The following is a 26,657-nucleotide window of genomic DNA, read 5'->3' on the forward strand; positions in this document are numbered from 1 at the left end:
CTGTAGTTTAAATAATGTATATTGTATTGTTAATTAATGTGAATATCGAATTAAAGCACTTGAAACTTACATATTTATTATGCAGGTAGGAGGCACGTCGAATCTATTTTTAACTCTTACGCAGTCCACGTTGTGCAATGGGCTTTGGTTGTCGAGTTTATATTTTCAGCTGTGATATCAATAGGCTGATTTTCAGTAAATGTGACAAGTGGCCTTTGCAGTGGTCAGCTTCAAGCTTTGAACCCTCTGAGGAGGAGAAAAAAAAAACAACTACCTTGTGTTGCAGTTTCGGAAAACCTTGGATGAGGACGTTTTTTTTTTCCCCACTCCTGCTTTCCCTATTGATAAACTCGGTTCTCCTGATCACGGTCTATTCAAGCTGCTTCCCATCTGATTTTTGACAACTGCTTCTAAAATATTATCAAGAAGACCAAGAATAGAACTTATCTCCATCGCTTTACATAAAAATGGCTGGGTGCATTGCCATGCTAACACTGCTCTAAGTGGTACATGCAGGTAGGTTGAGATTTGCATGTTTTACTGATTTCTTGGTCAGTGTTGCAAGAACATGAAATGGGCTTTGGAATGTAGCATTCAGTTTAAAAAATGTATTCAACTGTTCATGGAAGCAACCTAATATTAAGTTGTCGGTTTCACATATTGGCAAGACAATTTTTCTTATCTGTTTTTTAAAAATCTGATGTGAAAGTAGAGCAATCATGTCTGTTAAAATAATCATATGTACTAAGGGCGTGGCAACGCTTATGCAACAAAAGAATTTTTGAAAACCCTATTGATTCAATTACATTTTAAAGCTGACTACAAGCATTACTAAGCTTGCAGTTAAAATGCAAAAATAAAAATTGAGGTAGATAAGAAAAATGAAAAATACTTAAATTCTGTAGTAAGCGGGTTTGCGTTTTGTGCGAAATCTTAAATAAAGATTAATATGCTTTAAGGCTTGTATTTTCAGTATTAGCTACAAACATAAACCTGCAGTATTTCTTTTTATTTTGAGGTAGAAGGACTTTAAAGAGAGAGATTGCTATAGATGGCCCTACCAGCTTAAATTGAGTATCATTTCACTGGAGTGTGTTTTACTTCACACAAAAAAGGTTATGAAATAAAAACTTAACAGCATTAGGTACAAAACCCTGAATTTGAGTATTAAGAATGAAAAGAATTATGAGTATTGTATTACTTACACCAACTTTTGTAATATATTTGTTTCAGATTAATACTGGGCCAGAACCAGTTTCCTTGGCAACCAAATCCTTTTAAAAGGTGCACTGGTAGAGATGTAGAAAGATGTTATTCTCTTTAATAGCAATATCACAGTGCAAATGGAAATTCTGCAGTTGTTTCCTTTCAGTTCTAAACTAGAATCTGATCTCATTTTATGTTTCCATGCGGCTATCATTTCTTAAACGATGCCATGTTTACAAAGCTGTACACAACAAAAAACTGTTTTATCCCTGTTTAGCACTGGTTGTTTCCAGAAACATACCCCGGGTTCTTTTTTTAATTTAGCCTAGTCTTGCACGTAGGTCAAGGTTTGTACTGTGTGTATATAAAGTGGTAGTTACATTATCACAGTATAAAAGTATCACTGAAATATTTAGCAGCTGAGAAATGCAGAGAATCAGAAGTATTTTTAAACCTTCTTTCACCTTTGCTGAATTCAGCCACAGTAATGCTAATAAACCTTTCTTTAAATAGCGGACCCATGCTGAAGGTCAGGTAAGGAACTGTGTTTAAGCATACTGGAAAAGAACTTCTGTCAGATCTTAAACAAGCCTTTACAAAAGAAGCTCACTTGTGGTCTGCGGCAATTTGCAAACCTTACAGATTCTATAAAATTTAAGTACTCTAATTCCTTATTTCTCTCTTTAGCTAACATTTTTAACAGCATCAATAAAGTCAAATCTTACGTGTACCACAAGTAACTGCTTACACAGAGTCAGATATTACTAAATGTCTCCACTGAGCTTATAACGTAGTGTATCTCCTTCTGAAACTCCTTTGTACACGACTCGAGAAATTCTCACTACTGCAATGAGACTTTTGCAGCAGGGTAGCCATTTTCCTTTCATGTCCTTGAATTTAAAATGACTAAGTATATTTCGTGTGGATGAGGATCCAGCACTGAAAATTAATGCAGAGGAGGTATTTAGAAGCACAGCCAATTATCAATAATAGCCTTGACACTGTCAGTAACATCAAACTAATTCTCATTTATTTCTAAATATGTCAGTTCAGTGCATACCAAATAAACAGAGTATAACTGTTCAGGAATATGACGTGTCATCTGTCTTGATAGGCCTATGCTTAATAATGATAATACAACCATTTGATTCATAATTATGAGATTAATTTGATGCAGTGCAGTATTCCCCTGTTCCACCTAAAGAAGCAGAACTGAAAACGTAATAAACAGCATCTCTCAAGTGACATATTAATGTTTGCATTTTTTTCTAATTTGATTTATCTCCAGTAGCTTGCTTCTGATTATTTTCCTGTCTGAAATGTTAATATGGAGTGCGCCATTACATGCAGCTATCGAAATTGCATTTCTTTGTTTATTTCTTCTGTGGTTATTTTTAAAGGAAGTTGCTGAGCAAACACTATGTAGAAGCAATCTATTTATTGCTGCTGCTATTTATCTTTAGAAAAAATGGGGCACTTAGCGATAAACTGTTTTTATTACGCCTTTGTGTTCAAATGTACCCACTCAAGGCATTAAAAAAAAAAAAGAGTGGAGCTGCGTTACATGAGCATGCTTTGCTATGGTTGTTTTAAATCCATTTGCAAATTTTCTCTTTTGTTAGGGGGTGCAAGTCCTCTTGTAATTAATATGACTGAACTCAAGTGCTTTCATGAGTCTGGAAAAACTGACTGGCAGCCTGTGAACAGTAATTTCTTCTAGCTAAAGAAACTGATTTATTTATTAAGGAGGAGTCGAGTAATTAGCAAACTGTTTCCAGTTTTACTATGATACGTGGGTTTTAATGTGTTTTAACGGTAGTTCTATGTAGCTAATGCAGAGTGTCAGAATGTCATAGCCAGAGGTACCACAAGAAATCTCGTGTAAACTTCATCCGTTTTATTCCCCTTGGCTAAGGGGGCTAATGGGGGCACACAGGAGCAGGTGCAGTTTTTCACACCTCCAGCACAGCCTGCAAATGTTATTGTTAGGGGAGCTTGGGGGTTTGTTTTTTTTTTTTAATCAGTTTTATAACAGAAGTCTGATTTTTGATACCGAGTCCTCCCTTTTATAACAGAAATGTGTTCTTTCATACATGCAAATTCCATTTTTACCTAACAGAAGATCCACACAAAGCATCAGTAAAAGTGAAATCAAACTAAAAATCATTCATTCAGACAGCATCCTACTTTTCCATGACCTTTCTGAATATGGTTTCTTCTGCCTCTAAATTTCATTTTGATTTGAAACTGCAGCTCTCTCAGTGTGAAACTACCTGTGTTCAGATAACATTTGTCAGACCATTAGACAGACTCTGGTAGTAGAGACCTTTTGGGGCATCTAGTGCCTATTGTACTTTCTCACGTGAATTGCTTTATTATGTTTTAAAAGGGCTTTATTATGTATAATATTACATTTGAATTCTAGTATTAACAAATGTGGGAGTTCTTTAGCTTTGATACGATCTTTTTACCACCGGATTCCTTTAAATGTGATGTTTAAGCTTCCCATTCACCATAGTATTTCACAATCATTTGTGAATACAACTTTATTGGTATTTTAAGTAACACCAATTTTATTTCATTTTGGCCTTTTTTATGCACAGATGTGAGCTATAGAATACTTATTCAAATCAATATATACTAAAAAAATACTCAGTTAAAACAAAAAAAAATAGCTCACTTTCTTACCTTTTAAAGCCAAAGAAATGGATCCTGTATACTGGTATTTATAAAAGTATATAGTGTATTTGCAAATGGAAGATGGATCTATGTATTCTTAATTGCTGCTATATAAATGCCAATCAGCTGAGTCATAAGGCTTTATCCATAAGATTTTGCAGTTGGTCTATGGAACAATTTAATTTTGTTTAATATCTTTAAAACAAAGGCCTATTCTGAATATTTTTTACACTATTACATGATAACCTTATTAGGATGTTTGATACATAATAACATAAAATCAGGATGTTTGACAACGATGAATATCATTTAAGCAGAGAGATACAGGAAATGTATTCCAGAGAACAAGAGTCACTATCACTGATACTGTGATAATATTTGTGACAAAAGAAACCAAAAGAAAAGTGGCAAAATGAAAAAAGGAAAAAGAAAAGGCCTTTTGAAAGACTACAAAAACACATGGAGGCTTTTAAGATAAAGAATAACTTGTAATTGGTTTCAGCAGTTTAGGTGGAGTCAAGGGAGTTGACTAGTAATGATGATTGTTTCTCCCTGTACCATATTTGTTTTCTAAACTGGCAAACTGTGAAGCTAATCTTAAAATACACTTGTTTTCCACTGAGTTTACCTTGTGAAACTCAGGACGAGACTGAAGAAGCTGTGAAGGTTCTGCTATCTGATGTCTTATTAGGTAAATATTTGAGGAATAATTTGGATATAGTTGAGATGAGGGAAGGGAAGTAGAGCCAAGGGTTGTTTTTAGTTTAATTTTTCCAGTGACCCCAATGAAAAATTATTTTAAACCTGAAAACATCCTTACATTTCTGTCTAGGATGTATTATGAAATATCATGTCCAGTTTGCACTACACAGGCTAAACCATAATAAAACAATGCAGGCAGAAGCAGTATTCAACAGTTCGGTTAACCATACTGGTTTATTGCTGGTGTGTTGTAAGCCTCCCAGAAGTAGATTTGGAGTCCTATAGCAGTCTGGGAAAAAATCTGATGAATTATACGATGTGTATGGAAAACAGTACTTGTCTAATAATTTAGTCATTAAATTTGGATTTTCCCCTTTGCAGGCTGATACACAGTAGCCACAGAGTTCACAAAATTACTGAGATGGTTTTGCCGAAAATACCTGTCGATACCACTTTTAAAAGGCTCTAACAGAAGGACAACCTGATTTTAGGTGGGTAAGTTTATGGGGTGATTATAGCAAGCTGAAATCTCTTTAAAACTCACATAGAAACAGTGCTAAAATATTTAACACTTTAAAGCCACTGCACTACTTTTCAGTTAACCTTTTTTTTAGTTCTACCTTTTTAATAGTAATTTAAGAGTTGTTCTTGTTATGGTGCTGCATTGCTCTATTCTCATGTCAATATTGTTGGATTTTTCCAGCTCCCACTGGGTTTTTATTGCCATAGAGGTTGGACAAACAAAATCAGGCAGAATAGGTCTTTGAAACAGGTTGTTATAGCCTTCAGTGATCTGTACAAACCGTACATATTGGCAGGCAAGCAAACCCCCCTGAGCTTGCCAGAATGTTAACTCTGGATCCCAGTCACTAGTGTTCGTTACAAATCTGTGCCATACAGTAAAGGTAAAGGAACTCCCTTAGTGCCAATGCCCATTTCTAACATTGTTGTTTTGATTAAGCATAGTTCATCCAATCTCTGCCTTTATCTATGATTGTAATCAGGGGTAGCAAAAAACCTCTTGCATTGCGAACGGCAAAAAAGCAGTCTGTAAATTCAAGTATAGTACTGTGATAAATAATCAGGATATTTCAAAATAAAAGTTTCACGTTTTGCATTGCTTTTTTCAAATATTACCAATTTCCTTTTTTCTTACTGTGAATGTGCAATAATCATCATGGCTAAAAATGTCTGGTATCTGTGCTTTAGATTTGAGATATGTATGTTATTGAAGGAAAGAATCAGTGAAAACCTGATTAATTAATTTTGAACGTGGTTGTATCATAGCGTATAATTTGCATTATAAAAAGGGAGTACTTGCATTGATTTCAGTGGCACTATTCGCACAAATTTCTGTAGGAAACAGTTTGTTGCATCACAGTCACTAATGCTGTGGTATCTCTAAGTCGAAATAAGTAATTAAGGCTACCAGGCAGAATGTAAGATAAGGAATCAAATGTAAAAAACAAAACAAAACTGAAACTAAAAATCCCTCTTCAATTCCTAGAATATCTCAAAATGTTTTCTGTACTTAAGTTTACTTTTAACACACTATGTTGCGTGATGTAGGAAAAGGTAATAGATTTTCAGAGACAATAAGATGCCATTGGTAGATTAAAGTATTCAGCGGAATGTTAAAATTAAATTCAGGTTACCTGGACTTAAGAAGCAATGCACTACAAAACCTAAGTTGTCCCTATTTCAAGTAAATTGTCATAGAACGTTTACTCGGTGTATTTTAGGTAGAATACTGGGCCATAACCTGTTTCCTTGGTAACCACATACGAATAAAAGGTACATTAGCAAAGCTGCAGATGTGTGTCAGTGAATGCTTATTAAGCCGCCCAATGCATTTACATATCATGTGCTCACAATAATGCATGCATCTTAAAAATCACCATATAAAAAGATTTCTCGGCATAGCCCAATGTGGATTCTTAATACTCCAAGGTTTTAACCTAAGAACCTCATGTTTTCAATGGAAATATCTCTTGTGGTTTGGGTTTTTTTCTTTTTTTTTACTGCGCTTTAAATTGCACTTGCAGTAACTGGACAAAATTGGCATGGTAGGCTTGGTCTGCAATATTGAAACCTTTTTCCAGGATTCTGAATACTTAATAGCACTGCCTTAAGACAGCAAAATATGGGTGGAATGTTTACGGTGTCTTTTGGAAATGCTCAGGTGTTCTAAATTTGAATCTTGTACTAGTATTCAGAAGCAAGTATGATTATGCTGTTTTACACAGCGACAAACTAAAGCCACTAAATAAAAATGAAACTGGTGTTGCTTGTAGCACTCTCATTCTATCCAGTGTATCCAGGCAAGGAGGTACGACCAAGTGTCATCTTCTAACAGTCAACAACAGGAAAAGGGGTGTGTGCGTGGGAGCTGTAGAAGTAGTCAAAATGGCAGTTGTTCATGACTTTGAGAATATGATGTGGATGTAGCATTTAGGCACTACTCACGCTTCCTGTGTAAATATCTGTATAGTACTATTTTGGCTTATAATCTGTATTTAAAAGAAGCTCAAGTATATAAGATCAGTTTTAACAAATCTGTTTACTGTCTTCAGCAAGTTTACATACAGGATATTTTTGGCCTTTCTTCTTAAAGTATTCCTTTCTACATCAAATGAAAAGTGTATACAACCCTTCAGGTTAACTGTTGTACCAAGATGATATGTCTTTAAGAATAAGTCTAAAATGCTGGTCATTAAAAGACAGGAGAAATGGAAATCTGCAATTTCTGATCTTAAATTTAGTTGGGGTAATCTGAGAAGTTGTTTATGTGACCAGTAGCCTAATTAAAAATCCCTTGAAATCAATGAAAAGATTCCCATTGACTTTTTTGGAGTGTGCAATAAGAGAGAAGGCTTCATACATTAATAATGAGGTTTAGCAAGTAATGATTATCTTGCCAATGTTAAACATTTCCATAACTCTCAAGAGTCAAGTGTACCAGAATCTAGTATTAATTCCAGATAGTTTGAACACTATCACATGAATCTTTTCATGATCCTGAACCATAAACAATGCTGCTGTATACCATCATCTGCTACAATACTATTAAGACTTTTGAGGAGATAAGGGTTTGAGAAACTGGGGAGATGCAAGTCAACCATTATTATTACTGTTATTATTATTTCATTATTATTTTTTGCTCCCCATCTAAGCTGAACTCACTGTCAGGCTAGGATTTGCGCCTGGGGCAATTCACATTGGTAGCAGAGCATGCAGCACAAACCAGAGCTGGAGCCATCAAGATTTTCTTTTTACTGCCAGCTGATACCTGCTTCTGCCAGAGTCCTCCTCCTCCTCCATTGCATAAGCAGAGGCCCTGCTATAGCTTTTAAGTTGGAAATGTGCAGCAGGATGGAAGAGGAGGAGTAGGGCTTGGGCTGGGACACTTACATCAGCACAAAATAAAGCGTAAGAATATTTAAGAGCATACAGCCAAAGTTACTGAGTGTCTAATAAGTTATTGTAATAAATGGCCACACTAAAGTGATGGTTCACAGTAATAGCTATCACTTGCGCATTGGTTTTGGCATGCTAAAGTTGACCAATATAACAGCAAAACCATAAATATATATTGCAATATTTTAAGGAATATTGGAGATCAGTGGTGGCCAGCTAACAGCTTGAAGACCAATTTTAGCTTTCAAAATGGCTATGCCCAGCCATAGAGCAGACCAACTACGTCAGGTGTTTCCAGGCGAAGGGGTTTACCTCTAACTTTTTTTTTATTTGCTACATCAGCTGTAGTAAAGGACAAGAATGGCTGCATTGACCGGGCCCCCAGCATGCCTGACTGAGAATAACAGTGGCCCCTGAGCACGCAGCTTGGCTGCTCCTCTTGTGCATGTTGGTTCAGATATTTAAAGGATGTTTCCTCTGAAAACTGGAAAATGAAAGGCTGAGTTTGACTCCTTTTATTTTGTCTTTTTCATAACTAAATGGGCAACAGACTACCACACAGTAATTGTCCAAAATGAACAAAAATTGTTTAACTTGCTACTTCTCAAATATATAAATTACTACATTTGACAAGTCAACAACAGAAAAAATGTCTGTTGTTGTCACTCTGTCTGTAAACACAGCTTCATGATTGCAATTGATCTGTGCTAGCTAAGGACTGTGCTATGTCCCAGAAGTGTAGGAGGCTAGAAAGTGGCTTGTCAGCAGCACATTAAAAAAATGAAAGACTTAAATGGAAAATAATACTGAGATTGTTCAGAGGTAGCAAGATGTAAAGTCAGCTGATTCTTTGTAGCAGTACAATAGGCGTTTACATTTTGTGCGAAAGAAGAATTTAGATTTATGTCAAGTTATTGTTGCTTCATTTTCTTTTTTAGACTGGTGGAGAGACAAAGGTATAGTTATACCTTTAAAAATTGGTTGTATATGTTCTGTTAGTGTTAATGGAACTCAGACTAGGCCACGCCTAAACTGGAGGAAGGCAGTATCTTACAGAAAGAGTTTCTTTGGTGCACATGCACCACTCGCACAGTTTGAGAGCCAGATTTGAGTTCTGCCAGGCTCCTCTCCTCTCAGCCAGACTTGCAGGTGCAGGCAGCTGCAGGTCTCCATAACTGTGCTCCTCCCTTCCTCTCCCTCCATTTGATGCTCAAGCCAGGTTGCACAAAGGAATTCTTTCCCTTGCTCACGTAAGAGAGAAGAGAGTGAAGCCTCTTTGGGCTTCTGGGTCCTTCTTGTACCCACTTCTGAGTGCAGTGCTGGTCTGCCTTAGGGGTGAAGAGGAGCTGTGTTTTCCACCTCAGCAGCATCACTGTCTGCTTTGACCTCGGCAGTGAGAGCAATGAAGAAGAAAGGCCATCCAAGTGTTTTTGTCATGGATAGGCTGGCAGGCTCTAGGCACTGAGAAGGAAACCAGTCAAGCCCTGGCCAAAATGCTGTCACTCATGAGGAATTTGCAAGAGCTGGTAATGCTATATATGTTGTTTCCTGCTGTTGTTTAAAAACTGAAACTGCTTGACTAGAGAGGAACATTGGAACATTTTTTTTTCCCTAGGCAGTTTGAAATACCCTTAAGGAAAGAAAACCACATGCCATGAGTTGCAGAAGTGAGATTATCAGACTTCAGCAAAGCAACTAAACACTACCATTTCAGTAACCTCAGAACTGTTTTATACATTTTAAAAAAGTAAAAGTTTGCTGACAAATTTATCTATATTTGCAATTTTACCATGTAAGAAATATAAACGACTTGGACTTCTATTTAAAAATTACATAATATTTGTGTGATGTTACATGCAATCATTTATATATTTAATGGGAATTGATACACATACACTAGCTACACAGAAGATTGCTGTTTTTAATGTATGTAATTTGTATTGTGGCTTATACCCTGAAATCAGGACTGCAGATGCAGATAACACTTGTCCGACTGCCCACAAATATCAGCGTAGTCTGTTCACATAGGTGGGACTGCAGCACCAGATCCTCCATTTTCTTTGCATGCAGTCAGTTTTACACAGAACGTTATAATAAGAATGTACAATCTTGGGTGCAGCCAAGGTGGCCTTATGAAGAATTTCTTACTCTGAAGAATATTTTTAATACACAAGGAGCTGATGGGACTCTGTGTGTGTGTGTGTGTGTGTGTGTGTATATATATATATATGGAAATTAGTACCTTCAATTACAGTACTAGTCACAGAAAAGGTGATTCTTTTTTCAGTGGATGAGCTGAAGTTGCTTTAGAAAACACCCTATCAATTAAAAAAAAAAAAAAAAGAGGAAGAAAGAAAGAGTCCATTTTCTCCAAATTGTAATATCTATAGACAATGTAGTAGACTGCCAGAGCCTCAAATGGCCAAGTACAAATAAATAAATGTCTCTAAATTGGGGGTATCCTCTATACAAATGATGGTTATGCCTCTGATTTTCAAAACAATTTAAAATAATCAGTTTTAATTAAGATTTAGGGGGAATTCATAACCTACTGTTCTTTAAATTTTTTTCACATTATCTAAAAATAGGCTTTATTTATTGTTCAGTAGCGCGTTTCTTTCTTTTAAAGGATTACAACAGGTTTAATTTAATTCCTACTACTGTATTGTTACTGACAACACATTTGTCACAAATATTTCCTATGGCACCTGTGTCAGACATCTTCATTAATACATATTAATAAGTATATATGCACCTAAAATAGTAATAAAGAAACAAAAGTAAATCAGCAATAGACAAAGTCCAAGATTAAAAGTAACCTACATGTGAGTATGAAACTTTGCTTCTCAGTTATGTAGGCTGAGATAAAAAAGAAGGTTGTGAAAACTTTGGCATGCGCTTTGCTTTTGCAATCAATACTGCTGTGTTCTTCAACTGTTTGCTCCATCTCCCATAGCTGTTGGTAAACAGCTACTGATAAGAACAGCTCAGTTTGCCATGAGATGAAAGAAACCATGTTTTGGTAGCAGGGAGCCCTAAGCTAAAAAGATAATAATTGCTTGAGTATGTGAACTTAATTTATAATTCCAGTGATATAGAAGCAGTAATTAAGCTCTCCACTGAGCTGTTCAGTATTTCCAAGATGATCTTTTTATACGGATTGTGTAAAATGGTGAAAGAAGAGGGATGTATAGATCAGCCACTGAAATGATGACAATTACCTGACAAGAACAGATTTCTTCCTGTATCTTTTAAACGACCAAGAAAGCATACGACAGTTCCAAGACAGAATGTTGGAAAATAAGACCTGCCCTCCTTGTAACAGGTTGTCTATCTTATATTGAAATCAAACCGTTCCCTCAGAGGATAAGCATTATTTATCATGAAGGGGCTCCAGCAAAGTTCTAACTTCCAGGCCCATACAGGGGTGACCATGATGAAATAGTTCATTTCTGGATTTTTTTATTTTTGTCTAAAATGAATCAGTCCCTGCTACTCAGTGGTTCTAATGCATAGGCTTAAGATTTGAAAACATAGTTAACGGCCCAGTAAAATGTTATACACAATAGCTTGTTAAACATAAACACAGGTTAGCCTCGGGCAAAATTATTATTTTCAAGCAAGCTTTATGAGAAAAGCAAATTGTCCATTTTTCTAACAATGTTTTCTACCTGTCTCAAAGATCAGGTTTTCTCTAAGCTTCATGATTCCAAGTACTGGGAAAACAGGTTTTGCTGACTACTTAGTAAGAGGCAGAGGGAGGGAGGGAGAGAATATGTAGGAAGACTACCAAATATATTGGAGCGTCTGGCTACATGAAATCGAGCTACTTCTTTATCTAGGTAAGCATTTGTTAGTGCTTCATAAGCACTAATGGTATTGCTGCACTTGTTTCCTGAGGCAGTGAATAATCTGAAGAAATCAAAATTCGAGACTAAGACTAGTGCTTAAAACAAATATCCTCACAATTGTGTTTCTATATATGCTTAAAAAAAAAAGATAACTAATCTAATTAGATAAGGAAAGTAAGGTAAATGTGGGTATACTTCAGCAACCAAATTAATTTAGTTTGGACTTCCCCCCCCCCCCAAGGAAGTATAATCTCTCCCTTTTATTGGGAAGTTGCAGAAGTTATGCAGAGCTATTTCTAAATGCTTTCCCTTTCTTCTGGTGAGAAGGGCTTTGAAGGAGAGAGTAAGGCAGTCAGAATCCTTTGTTAGGCTTAAGAGGAATTCTAAACGGTTTGGCCAAAACGGCATCGATGGCCATGGAGCAAGGGGCTGGATATAGGGGAACGCGGGATTTCCTCATCTTCCTAAATTTACAGTCCTTGCATGTAAACAGCTTGGCCGATACGCTAAATATCCCAGCTGGCTGGGTTAATTAAGCGCAAAGCATTTGCTATAAAATAAACACACGGAGAATAACGTAGCACTTCGTAAACGAAGCAGGGAAGCCGGGGCGCCGGAATCGGCCTGCCCCTGACAAGCCACGGGCAAATCCGGCTGCGAGGGATTATCGAGGCAAAATGGCGGCCGCGCCGTCCGCCCGCCGTCAGCGGGCCGCGCGCTGCCGCGGGGCTGCCGGGTCCCGCGGGCCGCGCGCCGCCGGGAAGATGGCACCTGTCACGTCCGCCCGCGTCCCCAGCGCGCCGTCCCGCTGAACTGCTGCCGCCGGCCGCCTCCCTGCTAGCGAGAACGCCACAGGCATGGTTTAAACCGCCAGGTAGCTCAAGACCAGTGAGTTGTTCTACGTGCGAGCGTAACGTTGCGTAAGCGTTTGTGTTACTGCCGAGAAGTCATTTTGCAGGGTGGCGGGCATGGCTGCCTCGGTTGCAGGCTCGCTCTCGCCCAGCGCACGGGTTTCACCCATAAACAGGAAGCGTCTTCGAGGGGTTATCGGCAGCTGACGGGGTGCCATGCCTTTGATGTCTGGCGCAGCCCCGTGCTCAGACAGACGGGCGTGCTGTCGCTAACGTGCCGCATGGGGAGCTTAGATTTTATGCGGGATTACGGGGCGCTCGCGTTGGGGCTCTGCGGCAGCCGCCGCCCGCCTTGCCTGCAGCCGCAACAGCTGCGTGCCGCCCGGGGCTGCGGGGAGGGGACGGGGCTGCCAGCGCGCGCGTCCAGCCCCCCCGTGTGGGCGAAGGGCGGCGGCGCCCTCCCGCTCCCGCGGCCCTCCCGCTCCCGCGGCCCGGCGGCTGCCGTCCCGCTGCCGCGGCCCTCCCGCTCCTGCTGCCGCTGCCCTCCCGTTCCCGCTGCCCTCCCGCGCCTCTCCCGCTCCTGCGGCCCGGCAGCAGTACCCACAGCCGGCGCTCCCACAGCGGGTGGAGGCCAAAGGCTGAAATTTGGGGTATCAGAATCGGACATCCAGCGAGGAATGGGCATTTGGGTGGGTGGGTTGGTTGGTTGGTTTGTTGGGGGGGATTAGAATTATTTTTAGGGCCAGACCAGCTAGAGTGCCCTGTGACAGAGAGACAGGACTCGCTCTGGTTTTCCAGACGAGAAACACAGCTTAATAAAAAGCATAAGCCTACTCTGAGCGCTGCTACGGTTTTAAAGTTGTTTTCCATGCGATGGGAAAGGATCGTAGGAGGCGTAAGGTAGGAAGGGAGAGGAAGAGTTAGGGATGCTAACGGAGGGGGGGGGGGGGAAGTATTACAAGGCTGACAGGCAGCTTCGTCCGCCGCCCTCAGAGACCTGCTAATGCAAACATCCCATCCTTGCGCCAAATCCCGGCCCCCTCCAGCTGTCCAGATGAAAAGTTAGAGGAAACGGTGTGAGGCTGAAAGTATTTGAAGTCTTAAACACCTATGAAGGCTATAACAAATCTGCATTAACAGGGAAGGACACAAGCAGCAGGAGTCTAAAAGAGAAAAAAATACAAATGTGCTTGTAGAAATAACGTGTAGTTATGTAGACTGGAGCACTAACCTACATGCTACTGCAAGCTACTAAACATCATTAGACATCATTAAAACTTCCCTGTGTGCCTGAGGTTGCAAGGAGACTGAAGGGGGACCCTGGTCGAGGCAGCTGCGCGTGGCCATACTGCACAGGTGGGACTGGTGAAGTGATTCCGTGAAAAACTGAGCCACTATCATAAAGGTGATGATCAGGCAGTAGGCTTCCAGGTGGCCAAGGATCAGGATAGTAGAGCTGGAGGCAGCAAGGTATGCGTGTTCTTGGTTTTGTTTGGGTTTTGTTTTGTGTGTTTGCGACGCCTAGCTCTGTTTCTGCTTTAGAACAGATCAGTGTCCTTCAGGGGAGTTAGATACAGATGAATGTTCCTTCTCAGTCACGGAAACAGGCCAAAACCAAAACAGGGGTAGCCTTCAAAGTATGTTAACGGACCAGAATGAAACAATATAAGAAAATTATGGAGTGAAACATGTTTCCATAGTGTCATGTTGGTAAGTACCAGGAAACATACGCATCTTTAAAATTGCGGTAGAAATGCGTGGAATAAGAAAACAGAGGGAGAACTGTTCTACAGTTTATCAAGTATCTAGCTGTTTTTTATTTTGCCTGGCGACTAGCAATTGTCCCTGATGTGTGTGGGTTTGGGGTTTTTTTTTGTTTATGCCACTAGCTTGTCTTTCAAATTTAGGCAACCCAAGTGGAATGAAAGAGTCTGTTCTCATGTGTAATGGGGAACACTTGTCTGACAGTGGATTTCAAAATTTTAGCAAAAGTTAAAAACGGTATTCCTAGGTTGCAACAGTTCTTTCTGGTAGTAAAAAAAAAGTTGTGTTTATTATATTTGGTATTCATCGGCCAGTAAAACTTGTTGTGATCTCTTTGCTTACTTCAAAGTAATATTAACATTAAAATGTGATCTCTTTGCTTACTTCAAAGTAATATTAATGTAAAAATTAACAGTAGCTTCTTCCCTCTGCAGTGTCCACGTAGAGCTGATTGCTATAATACTTATCATTAGCAGTGTCACCTGTGAGGCGTAAGTAGTCAAACTTGTGTTAGGATGTATCGATCTCTGATCTTTCCATTAACTTTTAATATTACTTTTTTTCACTTGCAACTGTTGAGGCGCTATTCTGTTGATGTCAGAAAAGGTAACATTATAGTTTAATTAACCTACACTTAAGTTTCAGATGAATATTTAAATCTTATTTCTCAAAGTGATTTAACAACTTTTAGTAGCTGGTTAAGTCTGTTACAGTTTTTGCAGGAAATCTGCAAATAGTAACTCCCAATCAGAAATTCTGCTGTTCAGAAGTTATATTTATCTATGGGGGCAACAAAGACTGTTAAGACTATTAAGTTATACTACCTACTCATATTCCTAAGAAATTATTTATGTATGGATAGAGATCAATATAGTCAAATTAGTACACGTATTTGTGTCAAAAAGGATGGTTTAGTAGGCTGAAGAGTTTTGTTGACCTTCAGTAGGTCAAATGGTATTTACATATGTTTTGGGCAACATTTATAAATAATACTAGAATTTCTTCCATAATTCTATAATGAAAATCATACAGAAAAATAGTAACATTCCAAATGGACTTTCCAGTGTTTTTAATTGAAAATTTTTAATAATGCTACTAATACATTAATACATCAAAGTTTGATCTCTGTGTATCGGTCTCAGTAGAGCTCCCTTGGAAGAGCAGGTTTTCCTTTTGCAAATGGACAGTAAATGAAACTGCAAATGGAATGTAAAATATTCCTAAAATATTCCATGTAGGTATGTGCTAGGTAGAGCATTCTGATAAGCCATGTATGTATGTGCTAGGTAGAGCATTCTGATTTTATAGCATTCAAGACATGTTTTTCACAAATGCAAGAAGCAAGACAGCTAAAATAAAAGGCAGTAGAGAATTGATTACACACATGAGTAAATGGACTATTTGAGGAATGCATAGGCTGAGACAAAGAAGCAAAGTGTGTTAACTCTGAAAATCAATTTGTTCGGGAATTTTTCTGTATAACTTTCCAATGAGATATATAGCAGAGGGTTTAGCTGACAGGAAAAAAAAAAAAGTCCAAATAGCAAATTATAGTTTCCTCTGTCTTTACACAAGGAACCAATTTAGTGTTCTGCTAACATACCAAAATACCCAGGACTACAAAAACTGGCAGTCTACATACATGCAAGTAGAAATTGAAAATACTCACTTTTCTCCTTAGGAGGATAAATTTTGAAATAACTAGTTAAATAAAAAGACTACTACTAAAAACACTTGGGTTTGTGGGCCTTGCTTATAAATGCCTCTTAGTGTAGAAGTAGCAGTCTGATACATTTAGCAAACAGTATGTCAGATGATGGGCCTGTGAACTAAAACCAGCTGTCTCCAATAAACAGAACAAAACCAAACAGAAAAAACACAGGCAAGTTCCTATGGGGCAGTTCACTGGGAGGTAGTTGACATAATTTATTTCCTATACTCGGGAAATAACTCCATCAATAGCTCCTGTTGTGAAATGTTTTTGATGTCTAACAGTTGGTTTCTAATACCGTATCACATGAGCAAGTCAGATGCAATCTCAGACATTGTCAATGAGAAAAAAGAATCAATTATGGGCTAGTGGCTGCTTGCTTGAAGAAAAGTGTTCTTGTCAGTTTGTAGCATATCAAGTCTTCTAATGAAAGAATACTATCTACAATTATATATGGGGTTTCAGATACCGAACCAGAGCAGATAACCATACCTTACTATTGTGAATTTCAGGTTATCATTCTAAATGAATAAGTATCTCTTATTTTAAGCTGAATAAGTGTAATAAATAACCACATGATTAAACTATGATTTTAAGATTTAAAGGCACAAAACAATGCATCCAAATTTACAGCTGCAGTGAGTGACCAGATAATAAAAAATTAAATACATGCCTACATTTCTGTCACAGTTATACTGATGAATTAATTTCTTGACATCTGTGGCATATATAAGCATCAGAGGTATTTTTTGTGAATCACAATTTTGTGTTTTCTGAATTCTGTGCATTGAAAATGCTCAGCCATTAAACTGTATTAGTATTAGAGGCTTTGGCCTTTTGCATAGACAATACCTTCCTCATAGAAACAGTGGCCATGCTGCAAGGTACAAATTTTATTTCCAAATTTCATCTATAATGTACCAGATTTATGATCTTTTTCATAGTACTTTGTGTTTATCTTCACAGTAACGTTATTTTTATTTTTATAAATTGATTTGCAGTGAAGTAGCTGCTGGATTTTTGATGAAGCATCCAAAGTGTAACTAGATAAGCTAGAGCAAGGGTGTATGTCCCATATTACTTAGGTTGTGATAAAGACCCCGTTTTCAAGAAAGGATTCTGAATAGCTCAGGTGAGAAAGCCACTGTGTTCTAAACAGCTATTTCTGTTTGCTGAATATGGGTCAAACCTTTATTTCACCATTTGGATCAAACCCCTCTTAATAAATATATTGGCATTTTTAATGTAAACTATTTGAGGGTAAAGGTCATTATAAAAATTTTCAACATTAATGTTTGTTTGGAGCAGTAGATGGAATGTTTAGGAGGTATCACTAACTTGTAGTGCTACAGTGTGGTACTATTTTAATCTATCTTACAAAATATCTGTGGCTGGTAATTTTCTTTAATAAGCATTTTGATTCCACAAGTTGAAAGAAAAAGGTCTTTAATAAATATGCAGGTTTTTCTTTTACAGTGGTGTGATTGGTAAGTGCCAGTAGGACAACTATTTCTTCATGACTTGAAATCAGAAATGGGCAGTAGTAGTTGAAAACACTGCTCAGAGATGGAAAAAAAAAAAAAGAAACAGACGTCATTATATGGTACAGATAGGAATTTGAACAAAAAGAAAAAAATCACCTGGTTAAGTTGGAGATTTTCTCCAGGTACATACTGTCGAATTAATCCATTTTTTCAATCCACTTTCATATTTTGCATCTTTTAATGCAATTAAATAAAACCAATATATTAATACAGTAACAGCCTGTCTCATCTAAACATTTTTGTTAGCATTAAACCTCATTATTATAAATTGGCAGTTATTTAATGTTACTTACTATTGCAATTATGTCTTATTATTTGGTAGAAATTAAGAACACACTATCATATTACAAACTGCAAACATGTTAAATCTAAACCATAGCTGAAGAAAAACCATTCTATTACTCGTTTTATGCATTGAATTTTTAAATTCAGTTACAAATTTTCAGTCATTTTAAAGTGTAAACTCTTAAATAAAATGTAATCACTACTTAAAAAGTAACATTCTGTTAACGTAAACCGTGTTAGATGTACTATGCTATTGTTTACAAATTTGCGTTTATTTTGCATTAATTTGTTTATAATGCCTTATCCTGTAACTGGAAGTTTATTGCATGGGATCTCTGATCCTGTTTTAGCTATCAGCTTAATAAGGGGATCAAATGCAGTTGTGTTGTGAAGTCGTTGTCTGACAAACTGCCCCTGAAAACAAAGTCCTCAATATCCACAGAACCACAGCAATTCAGCCTTCCCCATCTTGTCTACCAAATACCTCAACCACAGGCTGGGGGAATTCCCTCAAGGGTTCTGTGAATCATTCAGTGTGAACCTGAGCAGATGCACCCACTGGCACAACAGAAAGCTGGCGGCTGCGATCCCCAAGGAAAGACACAGGGTGGGTGACAGACCCACGTGGGGACAGAGAAGATCCTCTGCCTCCTGCTGAGGAGCTACAGGTGTTCCTGCATCCTTGATTTGTACGTACATAGATTACCTTCAGCATTGTTGGCACAACTTAACCCAAGATGACTTCAATTGAAATACTAGGACAAAATTGTACTCATTCTTAAAAATTGAAAGTTAATAAATTAAGGATATATATAAAATAAATATAGAACTAAAACTGATCTGTTACTGAACTGGGTGAAAAATGCCTTCTAAATATATTTACATTCCTTTTCTTTTTTCTTCTTATAGATGACAGTCATGTCCCATTCAAAGGATCTCAAAGACGACTTCCACAGTGACACTGTACTTTCCATTTTAAATGAACAGCGCATTCGGGGTATTTTATGTGATGTCACCATAATTGTGGAAGATACCAAATTTAAAGCCCACAGTAATGTGCTGGCAGCTTCAAGTCTTTACTTCAAAAACATTTTTTGGAGTCGTACTATTTGTATTTCAGGCCATGTACTGGAGTTAGATGATCTCAAAGCTGAAGTGTTTACAGAAATACTGAATTACATCTACAGTTCCACAGTAGTTGTTAAGAGGCAGGAGACTGTAACGGACCTTGCAGCAGCAGGGAAAAAACTGGGAATATCATTTCTAGAAGATCTTACAGATATTAATTTTTCAAGTTCCCCCTGCCCCTATGCATACTGTATTAATGAAAAAGGGACTGTCAAAGAGGAAAAACATGAAAAGAGACATGAAGACTCCGCTGTGACAAATGGACCACGAATTACAAATGCATTCTCGATTTTTGAAACTGAAAACAGTTTATTTTCTCCACTTGATTTGAGGGCGAGCTTTAAAAAGGTGTCTGAGACAATACAAGCTCCCAGCATCAGCCTTGACAGAAGTGAGGTTTGCAAAGATGCTGAGCCAGCCAGTACGCTGGCTGAACACTCCTATGCTGTTTCTTCTGGGGGAGATACTTTCCAAGGAACACCTTTTCTTGAACAGGACAGCAGCCCTTCATACAAGATGGCTGAAGACCACTATGAAAATCTTCAAGCCACACCACTCATTCACCCAGGAAAACAAGTAAGTAATACTCCTAAAACAGCCTTTAAGCCCCAGAGTACTGGTTTGGCTATAGCAAAAGTACCAGCCTCTACAGCGACCACTACAGAAGCCCCACATGAAGCAGTTACTGATCAGGCAAATACTTCTTTTCCAAAACCTCAAAATAAAGCAGGAGACTTGCATTTATCCAGAGAAGAGGACAACAGTTCTGCTAATGCCTCTGGATCTGTGGCAACTGTTGTTCCACCTGTTTACAACTGTAACTGTTGTGCAAAATCATTCAGTGACAGGGCGTTACTTAGTACTCATCTCCAGCTCCATTCAGAGCGTCAGGAAACTTTCATATGTAAATACTGCAGCAAACAATTTGCAAATCTAAATATACTGGAAAGTCATGAACAGGTCTGTGTGAGACCAAGTAGCTTATCGGTTCACAATGGAAATGAACAAAATTTTGCAGATAACTATACTGCTACAGAAGGAAGGAATGGAAGTTCATACACAAACGCAGAGCCTCTGTTGTCTGAAAACAGCATCACTGATTATTCTAATGCAAACTGCACTTTACCAGAAACAGATCATTTGGTTAAAGTCGTTGATGGGCAGATACTATACACTTGCATCGTTTGCAAGCGTAGTTATGTAACATTATCTAGCCTTCGAAGACATGCAAATGTGCATTCATGGAGAAGAACGTATCCTTGTCACTACTGCAATAAAGTATTTGCATTAGCTGAGTATCGCACCAGACATGAGATCTGGCACACTGGAGAAAGACGGTATCAGTGCATTTTCTGTCTGGAGACTTTTATGACTTACTATATACTAAAAAATCATCAGAAGTCTTTCCATGCAATTGACCATCGTCTCTCAGTAAATAAAAAAACAGCCAATGGAGGCTTAAAACCAAGTATGTACCCATACAAACTTTATCGACTTTTACCTATGAAATGCAGGCGACTACCTTATAAGTCCTACCGAAATTCTTCATACGAAAGTGTTCAAACAGGTAGCCAGGTTAATGAAACTGCTTCTACTAACTGTTTCGTTCAGAGTTCTCTTAGCTCTGAGCTACCACCACTGAATTTTCAACGTAATATAATAGCAAATGACAGAACTCTAGCCTTGGATACATCTGCATGTAACGATACAGCATCTTCCACAAATACTCAGAATTCTTCCTCTTGGGGAGTAGGTATCTTAAATTCTGACCTGCAAAGAGACTTTTTTACAGCTGAAAAAAGAGTTTCTACTGCTGCAAATGACTCTGGTTCTCAGGAGTGTGATTCCTCAGTTGCGTCTTTATCGAATGTGAATGAAAATTCAACCTCTGTCATCAGTTACAGCAGTTCTGCACCCTCTGTTATAATGCACAGTAGCAGAGTTTCATCGGTAATAATGCACGGTAAAACAGTCACTTCTGTAGAAAACAATAAGACAGAATCTTCAAATAATCTACCTAGTCAGTCTGTAAGTGATGATTGTAAATACGGGTCAGATAATAACGGAAAGTGCATTACAAAGTCAAAACCTGTTAAAGAGAAAAAGAAAACACTGCTGTACAACAGAGCAGAAGCAACTGAGGATATGCAGCATGTCACAGGATCTGGAGGTTCATCTAGCAAAACAACAAATACCGTCCAAGAATCGAGTAAAACTGAAACATACATTGCAAAGCCTGCCTTACCTGGAACATCTACTGATAGCAATGTTGCACCTCTTTGTCAAATAACTGTAAAAATTGGTAATGAGGCTATTGTAAAAAGACACATATTGGGATCTAAGCTGTTTTGTAAAAGGGGGCGAAAATCTAAACATGAGTCCAAACAGGACAATCTAATTGAGGAATCAGAAATGGAGGTAAAAGAAAGAAGCCCATCTAGGCTCTATAGTTCAGAATGCCTGGAACTGACAGAAATGTGCGATGATGTAAGTGACCAGGACTCCAGTGATAAACCCTGGAGACCCTATTATAATTACAAACCAAAAAAGAAATCCAAACAGCTAAGAAAAATGAAAAAGACCAAATGGAGGAAAAAGCATGGAAGCAAGAACACCATTATGGAAAGCCACAACACATGCAGTCGAGAATATGCGCTCAGAAATACCCCTGAGGAAAAAGTGATTGGTCAAGAAGAGAATGCAGAAATGCCCAGTCTTCATTGTGAGCTCTGTGAAAGAGATCAGTCTTCCACTGCAGAAATTCAAGAACATGTACACTGGCATGTAGCAACTTCAAAGCCTTACATTTGTGAATTATGCCAAAAACAATTTCAAAGTCCATCCACTTTAAAAATGCATATGAGGTGTCACACTGGGGAAAAGCCCTACACTTGCAAAACCTGTGGTAAATGTTTTTCAGTTCCTGGAAATCTACAGAAACATGAACGTATTCACCTGGGTGTTAAAGACTTTGTCTGCCAGTACTGTAATAAGGCATTCACTTTAAATGAAACGCTCAAAATACATGAAAGAATTCATACTGGAGAAAAACGCTACCACTGTCAGTTCTGCTTTCAGAGCTTCTTGTATCTTTCTACCAAAAGGAACCACGAGCAAAGGCATGTACGTGAGCACAATGGAAAAGGATACGCTTGCTTTCAATGCCCCAAAATTTGCAAGACAGCAGCAGCTCTGGGAATGCACCAGAAGAAACATCTATTCAAAAGTCCTGGTTCACAAGACAGAAAAGAACAGTTTTGCAGTGAAAGCACTAAACTTTTGGAAAATCCACATTTCCTTGGCTCAGAAGGAAGTGAAGTAAAAAATATACAAAATGTAACTCCAGAAGTTATACTGTGAGTGACAGTTGTGTAAAAGAAGAAAAATCCAAAACTATATGTTGGAGAAAATACAGATGCATTGAATGGGGAAATGTCTCCACTGAAATTAGTATCATTTGCTGAGATCAACTGTCTTCACCTAAACATGTGTCAATATATGCAAAACAAAACAAAAAAAAAAAAAAAAAAGGAAAAATAACAAGAAAACTAGTATTTGCAATAATACAAACTTTATTGAAAGACCCAAAATACTTTTGCCACAATAGACTTCTAACATACTGAGAGGGAGAAAGAAAAAAAATAATATGACCAACCCAAACCCTTCTACTTAGCATTACAGGAAACTAGTCACTGAACTATTTTATAGTGCTGTTTTTGAGTCAGAATTGTTCTAGGCAAAATAAATATGTAGGTTCGCAGTGTACTCTGTAGAAGGAATATTTGCTGCAGAAACCATATATTGCATTCTTTCACAAAAAATAATGTGTTTATAAACAAAGTGTAATCTAGTGTATTCAAAAGTGAAGATGGGAAATGTTTCATGAACTTGGGTATGCTGAAGTACAGTTGAGTTCTGGTGTGCTTTTCTGTAACTCAACATTTACAAAACATATTCAGGAGTTTAAACCCCTCTTTCCTTTCCATGTTCAGTTTTGTAGTTACCATAATAACCGTTAAGTCTGAGTGCTTGTGTGGAAAGTATTCCAGATTTATGGTATCTCTGAGACATTTAATAAAGATTCAGTGGAACTCACAGTAGCCAGTCTTCCAAACTGCATAAATCCCAATGTCAATGGCCTGGTAGAGCTATTCAGGTGCATTTGTCTAAAAAAAAATGTTTCTCAGCAAACATCCTAGCTTAAAGAAATCCTGTATATAAATGTCCACTTCCTGCTGGGTCTGCAAATCCTGTCTTTTAGAAATACAATTCTTCTTAGAAGAAGAAGAGGAGATTATTAGGTAGTCTTCCTCCTCATCCTGGAATAATCCCTGGACAGCAAATGACAGAGCAACTCCCCATAAATACTTTGATTTTGGGGAGTAAGTAAATACTCCGATTGTTGCTTCTGTATGTATCCCTGAGGCAATCCCTATGTATAAACAGGGGTAGGGCCGGTTTTGGGGGTTCCCCGTCATTCCCATGCCTTAAACACATCTAACCTTCATATGGCCCTTCATGAGTGATCCCCCTAACCATGCCAGCGTCTGGACCCAGGCAAGCTGTGTCGCAGCGTAGTGCGTATGTGCCCAGCATAGTGGGCCCATAGCAGAGAGGTGCCTGGAACAGGTTGCTGGAGGAAGGAGTGTTGGCCTTTCTGCCTCCCTCATCCTGCCACGCTGAAGGGTTACGGTGAGCCTTATGGCTTCACAGTTAGCTAAGATTTGGGAGAATAGGCTTCTGAAAGACATCGCCAAAATACTACACTTATTTTGTGAGAATATGATTAATTTTAACTGAGATTCAGCGATCTTTAAAAAGTCAAAAGAGGTGGTATGTCTACAAGTTGAAATTTGTATCATAGGGCTCTGTTGTACTGTCTCTGCATTTCCAATTAGTCATGTTTGTTCATCTCTGTGAAGCGTTAAAAAAATCAAGTCAGGACAAAGGTCAGTGATCCTCAACTTCATTCTATGGGCATATATGGTACACAGTTTGTTTACTTACTTCGTCTTGAATATTTTAAAAGAAACTATAGCTTGGGTACAATAAAAATACAATTGAAATGTTAATGCAGTATTGATTGAAGTAATAATATAGTCCACTTACTTATTCTATCATTGGTGAATGCTATGAACCCCTTGAGAAATTTTGGTTTCATGGCAGCTTTGGTTCCATTTAAGTAAGGTTAACAGAGGAATAAGCAGGAAAGTACAATGATGTTTCAAAGAAAGTACACAAAGATATCTTATAAGTGGACTTGTATGATGATAATTATAGACCAAAGCAAATAAGGTAGAATATTTATAAATATAAAGATAATTTTACAAGTATTTTATATAACTGTATAGTTCATAAGAAAAATATTGATAGCTTGTGTTAGGTTTGGGGGGGTTTGTATATTTTGATAAAAACACAATGACTTTGTAACTCTGTATATTCTTTACAGTTTATAGCAAAGCAGTTTTAAGATGGCAATGTCATGTTTATAGTTCAATTGTGGCACTTTTACTACAAGTAACACGTTGCAGTAATGAGTCAAGTATTAATGACCAAATTAGAATTAAAGTAAGTGTAAGAGAAGGTAAATACTATACGTTGTCAAAGACTGTAATTTGCTACATAATCGCATCTGTATTTTTGTTCAGAAAAAAATATTAAATGCAGATGTTAAGGATTGATAAAGAGTCTAATTTTATTTTTAGAAAGAGTGATTATAACTCTGTTTTTGCTTAATTAAAATAACATCTTCCTATTTTTCTGTAAGTCTCTCCATTTTTTAAGTTACATTAATACTTACATAATCTGTAAGATCCACAGATACGTATCTTCTAATAATTACTTCGTTAGAAGATTAAGCAACACTGTTACCAAACGTTCCCTTCGTTAAGGTCAAAACAGTGAATCAAGAACACGCCACAGCTCAAGGGAAGTGATGGTATCTCCTGGCATTGTACTATCAAGGGTGAATGCAATGCTGAGGTGAACAGACTCTGCCTGCTCAGTATTTTAAAGGACTTGGAAAGCAGGTGAACTGCATTTAATAACTTCAAACATCTTAAACGTGTTTTCATGAGGACTTGAAACTTTAAAAATTCTTTTATTTTCCATTCTGCTAGTAACCTTGCAGTATAGATAGCGTATTTTACACACCGTACTTCAAATTTTTTGGGACTACTGTCAAGAAACATACTTAAGAATGCAAACATTTAATTGCATAAGGAAATAGCAAGATACATACAAAATAGAAGATTACACATATTCAGAGTACTTCCCCCTTCAGCTAGGTGTCACTAGTCTGTAACTCGCATTAAAAATTAAATTTAGGCTAAATTGTGCAGGTCATTTTGGGATGGGCCTAAAGTAAGATGTTTAACTAAGCAAAAAAATCTAAATGTTTACTACACATAACAAATAGATCTGTCTATATTTCAGATGCTAATTAAAATATCATCCCAGAGTTTATCATCTTCACTTCTATTTGTTCTGAAATTCCTTAATATAGCAATTATCACTGACAATTCCACACCTTGGCTGACATAAAAGGTTATCTCACAAGAGCAAAGATCCTCTCACATCCTCATTGTAAAACGAAGAAATCTTTCCCCTAAGTTTGTAATTTAGCACATTAGTGTTGTCTTAATTGTGCCCTTTGCTGAACAGACCTACTTGTCACACGGGTGCTCCTAAAATGTAACTTTAAGAGAGGCGAAAAATTAATATTATGCAATTGTTCTGAATATAGTATGTTAGATTAAAATAAGGAAGTTGTTTTAAAAAAATGGAGTGTTAGGAATCGGACAACAGTAAAACTCAAAAGTTGCCTTGATGTCAATGGGAGGTCTATGCTTCGAAGGAAGTTGATGCTAAGTTAAACAGTAAACTCCAACTATAATCATAACTTTTGAGAGTATGGAAGAACTAGTCACATGATCTAACTTTTACAGTGTTGCAACCCATGATTTAAGCACACATCTCTGCCTGGGTTAGCCTTGGTTCACCAGCCACTACTGGTCAGACAGGGCAGCCAACCTAGACAGCCAACTGCAGATAATCAAATCCTCAATTCGTACTGTAGAGGAATCTCTCATTCCTAACAGGTTAAAATTCATCTTATGCAAACACGTGTCTTTGTGCAGATTTGGGGTTTGCATGCATACAAACGCACCCGTTACTGTGTGATGAAGCAGCTTACTCCGCACCACCCCCTTTAAACACGTATACCTGTCCTCCCCCAACCACGATGTGGAGCATGGGGATGAGGAAGGAGCCTCACGCTGTCGAAGGAGCAGCAGGGGAGAAGCTGGATGCAGGGAGAGCCACCAAGGAATGAGGCACAGCGGTGTCTGTCTGTCAGATTGTATGGCTTGATGCCGTATTATAATAATAATGGCAAGATTTGTGCAGAAATAAAAAATGGTCAGAGTACCACAGGGGAGGACTTCAGTTACAAGACAGATGACAGATGCTGGCCTGAATCTTTCCAAGCTTCCCTTCGCTTTATCAGAAGAAGAGGGCT

At 37.9% G+C, this 26,657-nt stretch overlaps 1 protein-coding gene across 8 annotated transcripts; it reads left to right on the forward strand.

Moving 5' to 3' along the window:
• The first annotated feature begins 405 nt into the window (after nt 1-405).
• On the forward strand, nt 406-24,823 carry ZBTB38 (zinc finger and BTB domain containing 38). Of its 8 annotated transcripts, none has more exons than XM_037406492.1 (4): nt 406-516; nt 4,969-5,078; nt 14,905-14,961; nt 18,920-24,819. In XM_037406492.1, the coding sequence occupies exon 4, from the start codon at nt 18,920-18,922 to the stop codon at nt 22,496-22,498; it is 3,579 nt and encodes a 1,192-aa protein (XP_037262389.1). In that variant the 5' UTR covers nt 406-516; nt 4,969-5,078; nt 14,905-14,961; the 3' UTR covers nt 22,499-24,819. The 8 variants fall into 8 exon arrangements, with proteins under 8 accessions (XP_037262389.1, XP_037262388.1, XP_037262392.1 ...); XM_037406489.1 differs by lacking the exons at nt 406-516; nt 4,969-5,078 and adding exons at nt 12,695-12,729; nt 18,453-18,699; XM_037406491.1 differs by lacking the exon at nt 14,905-14,961.
• Nucleotides 24,824-26,657: the final 1,834 nt, after the last annotated feature.

This window comes from Falco rusticolus, chromosome 13 (genome assembly GCF_015220075.1).
Source record: "Falco rusticolus isolate bFalRus1 chromosome 13, bFalRus1.pri, whole genome shotgun sequence".
Lineage (NCBI taxonomy): Eukaryota > Metazoa > Chordata > Aves > Falconiformes > Falconidae > Falco > Falco rusticolus.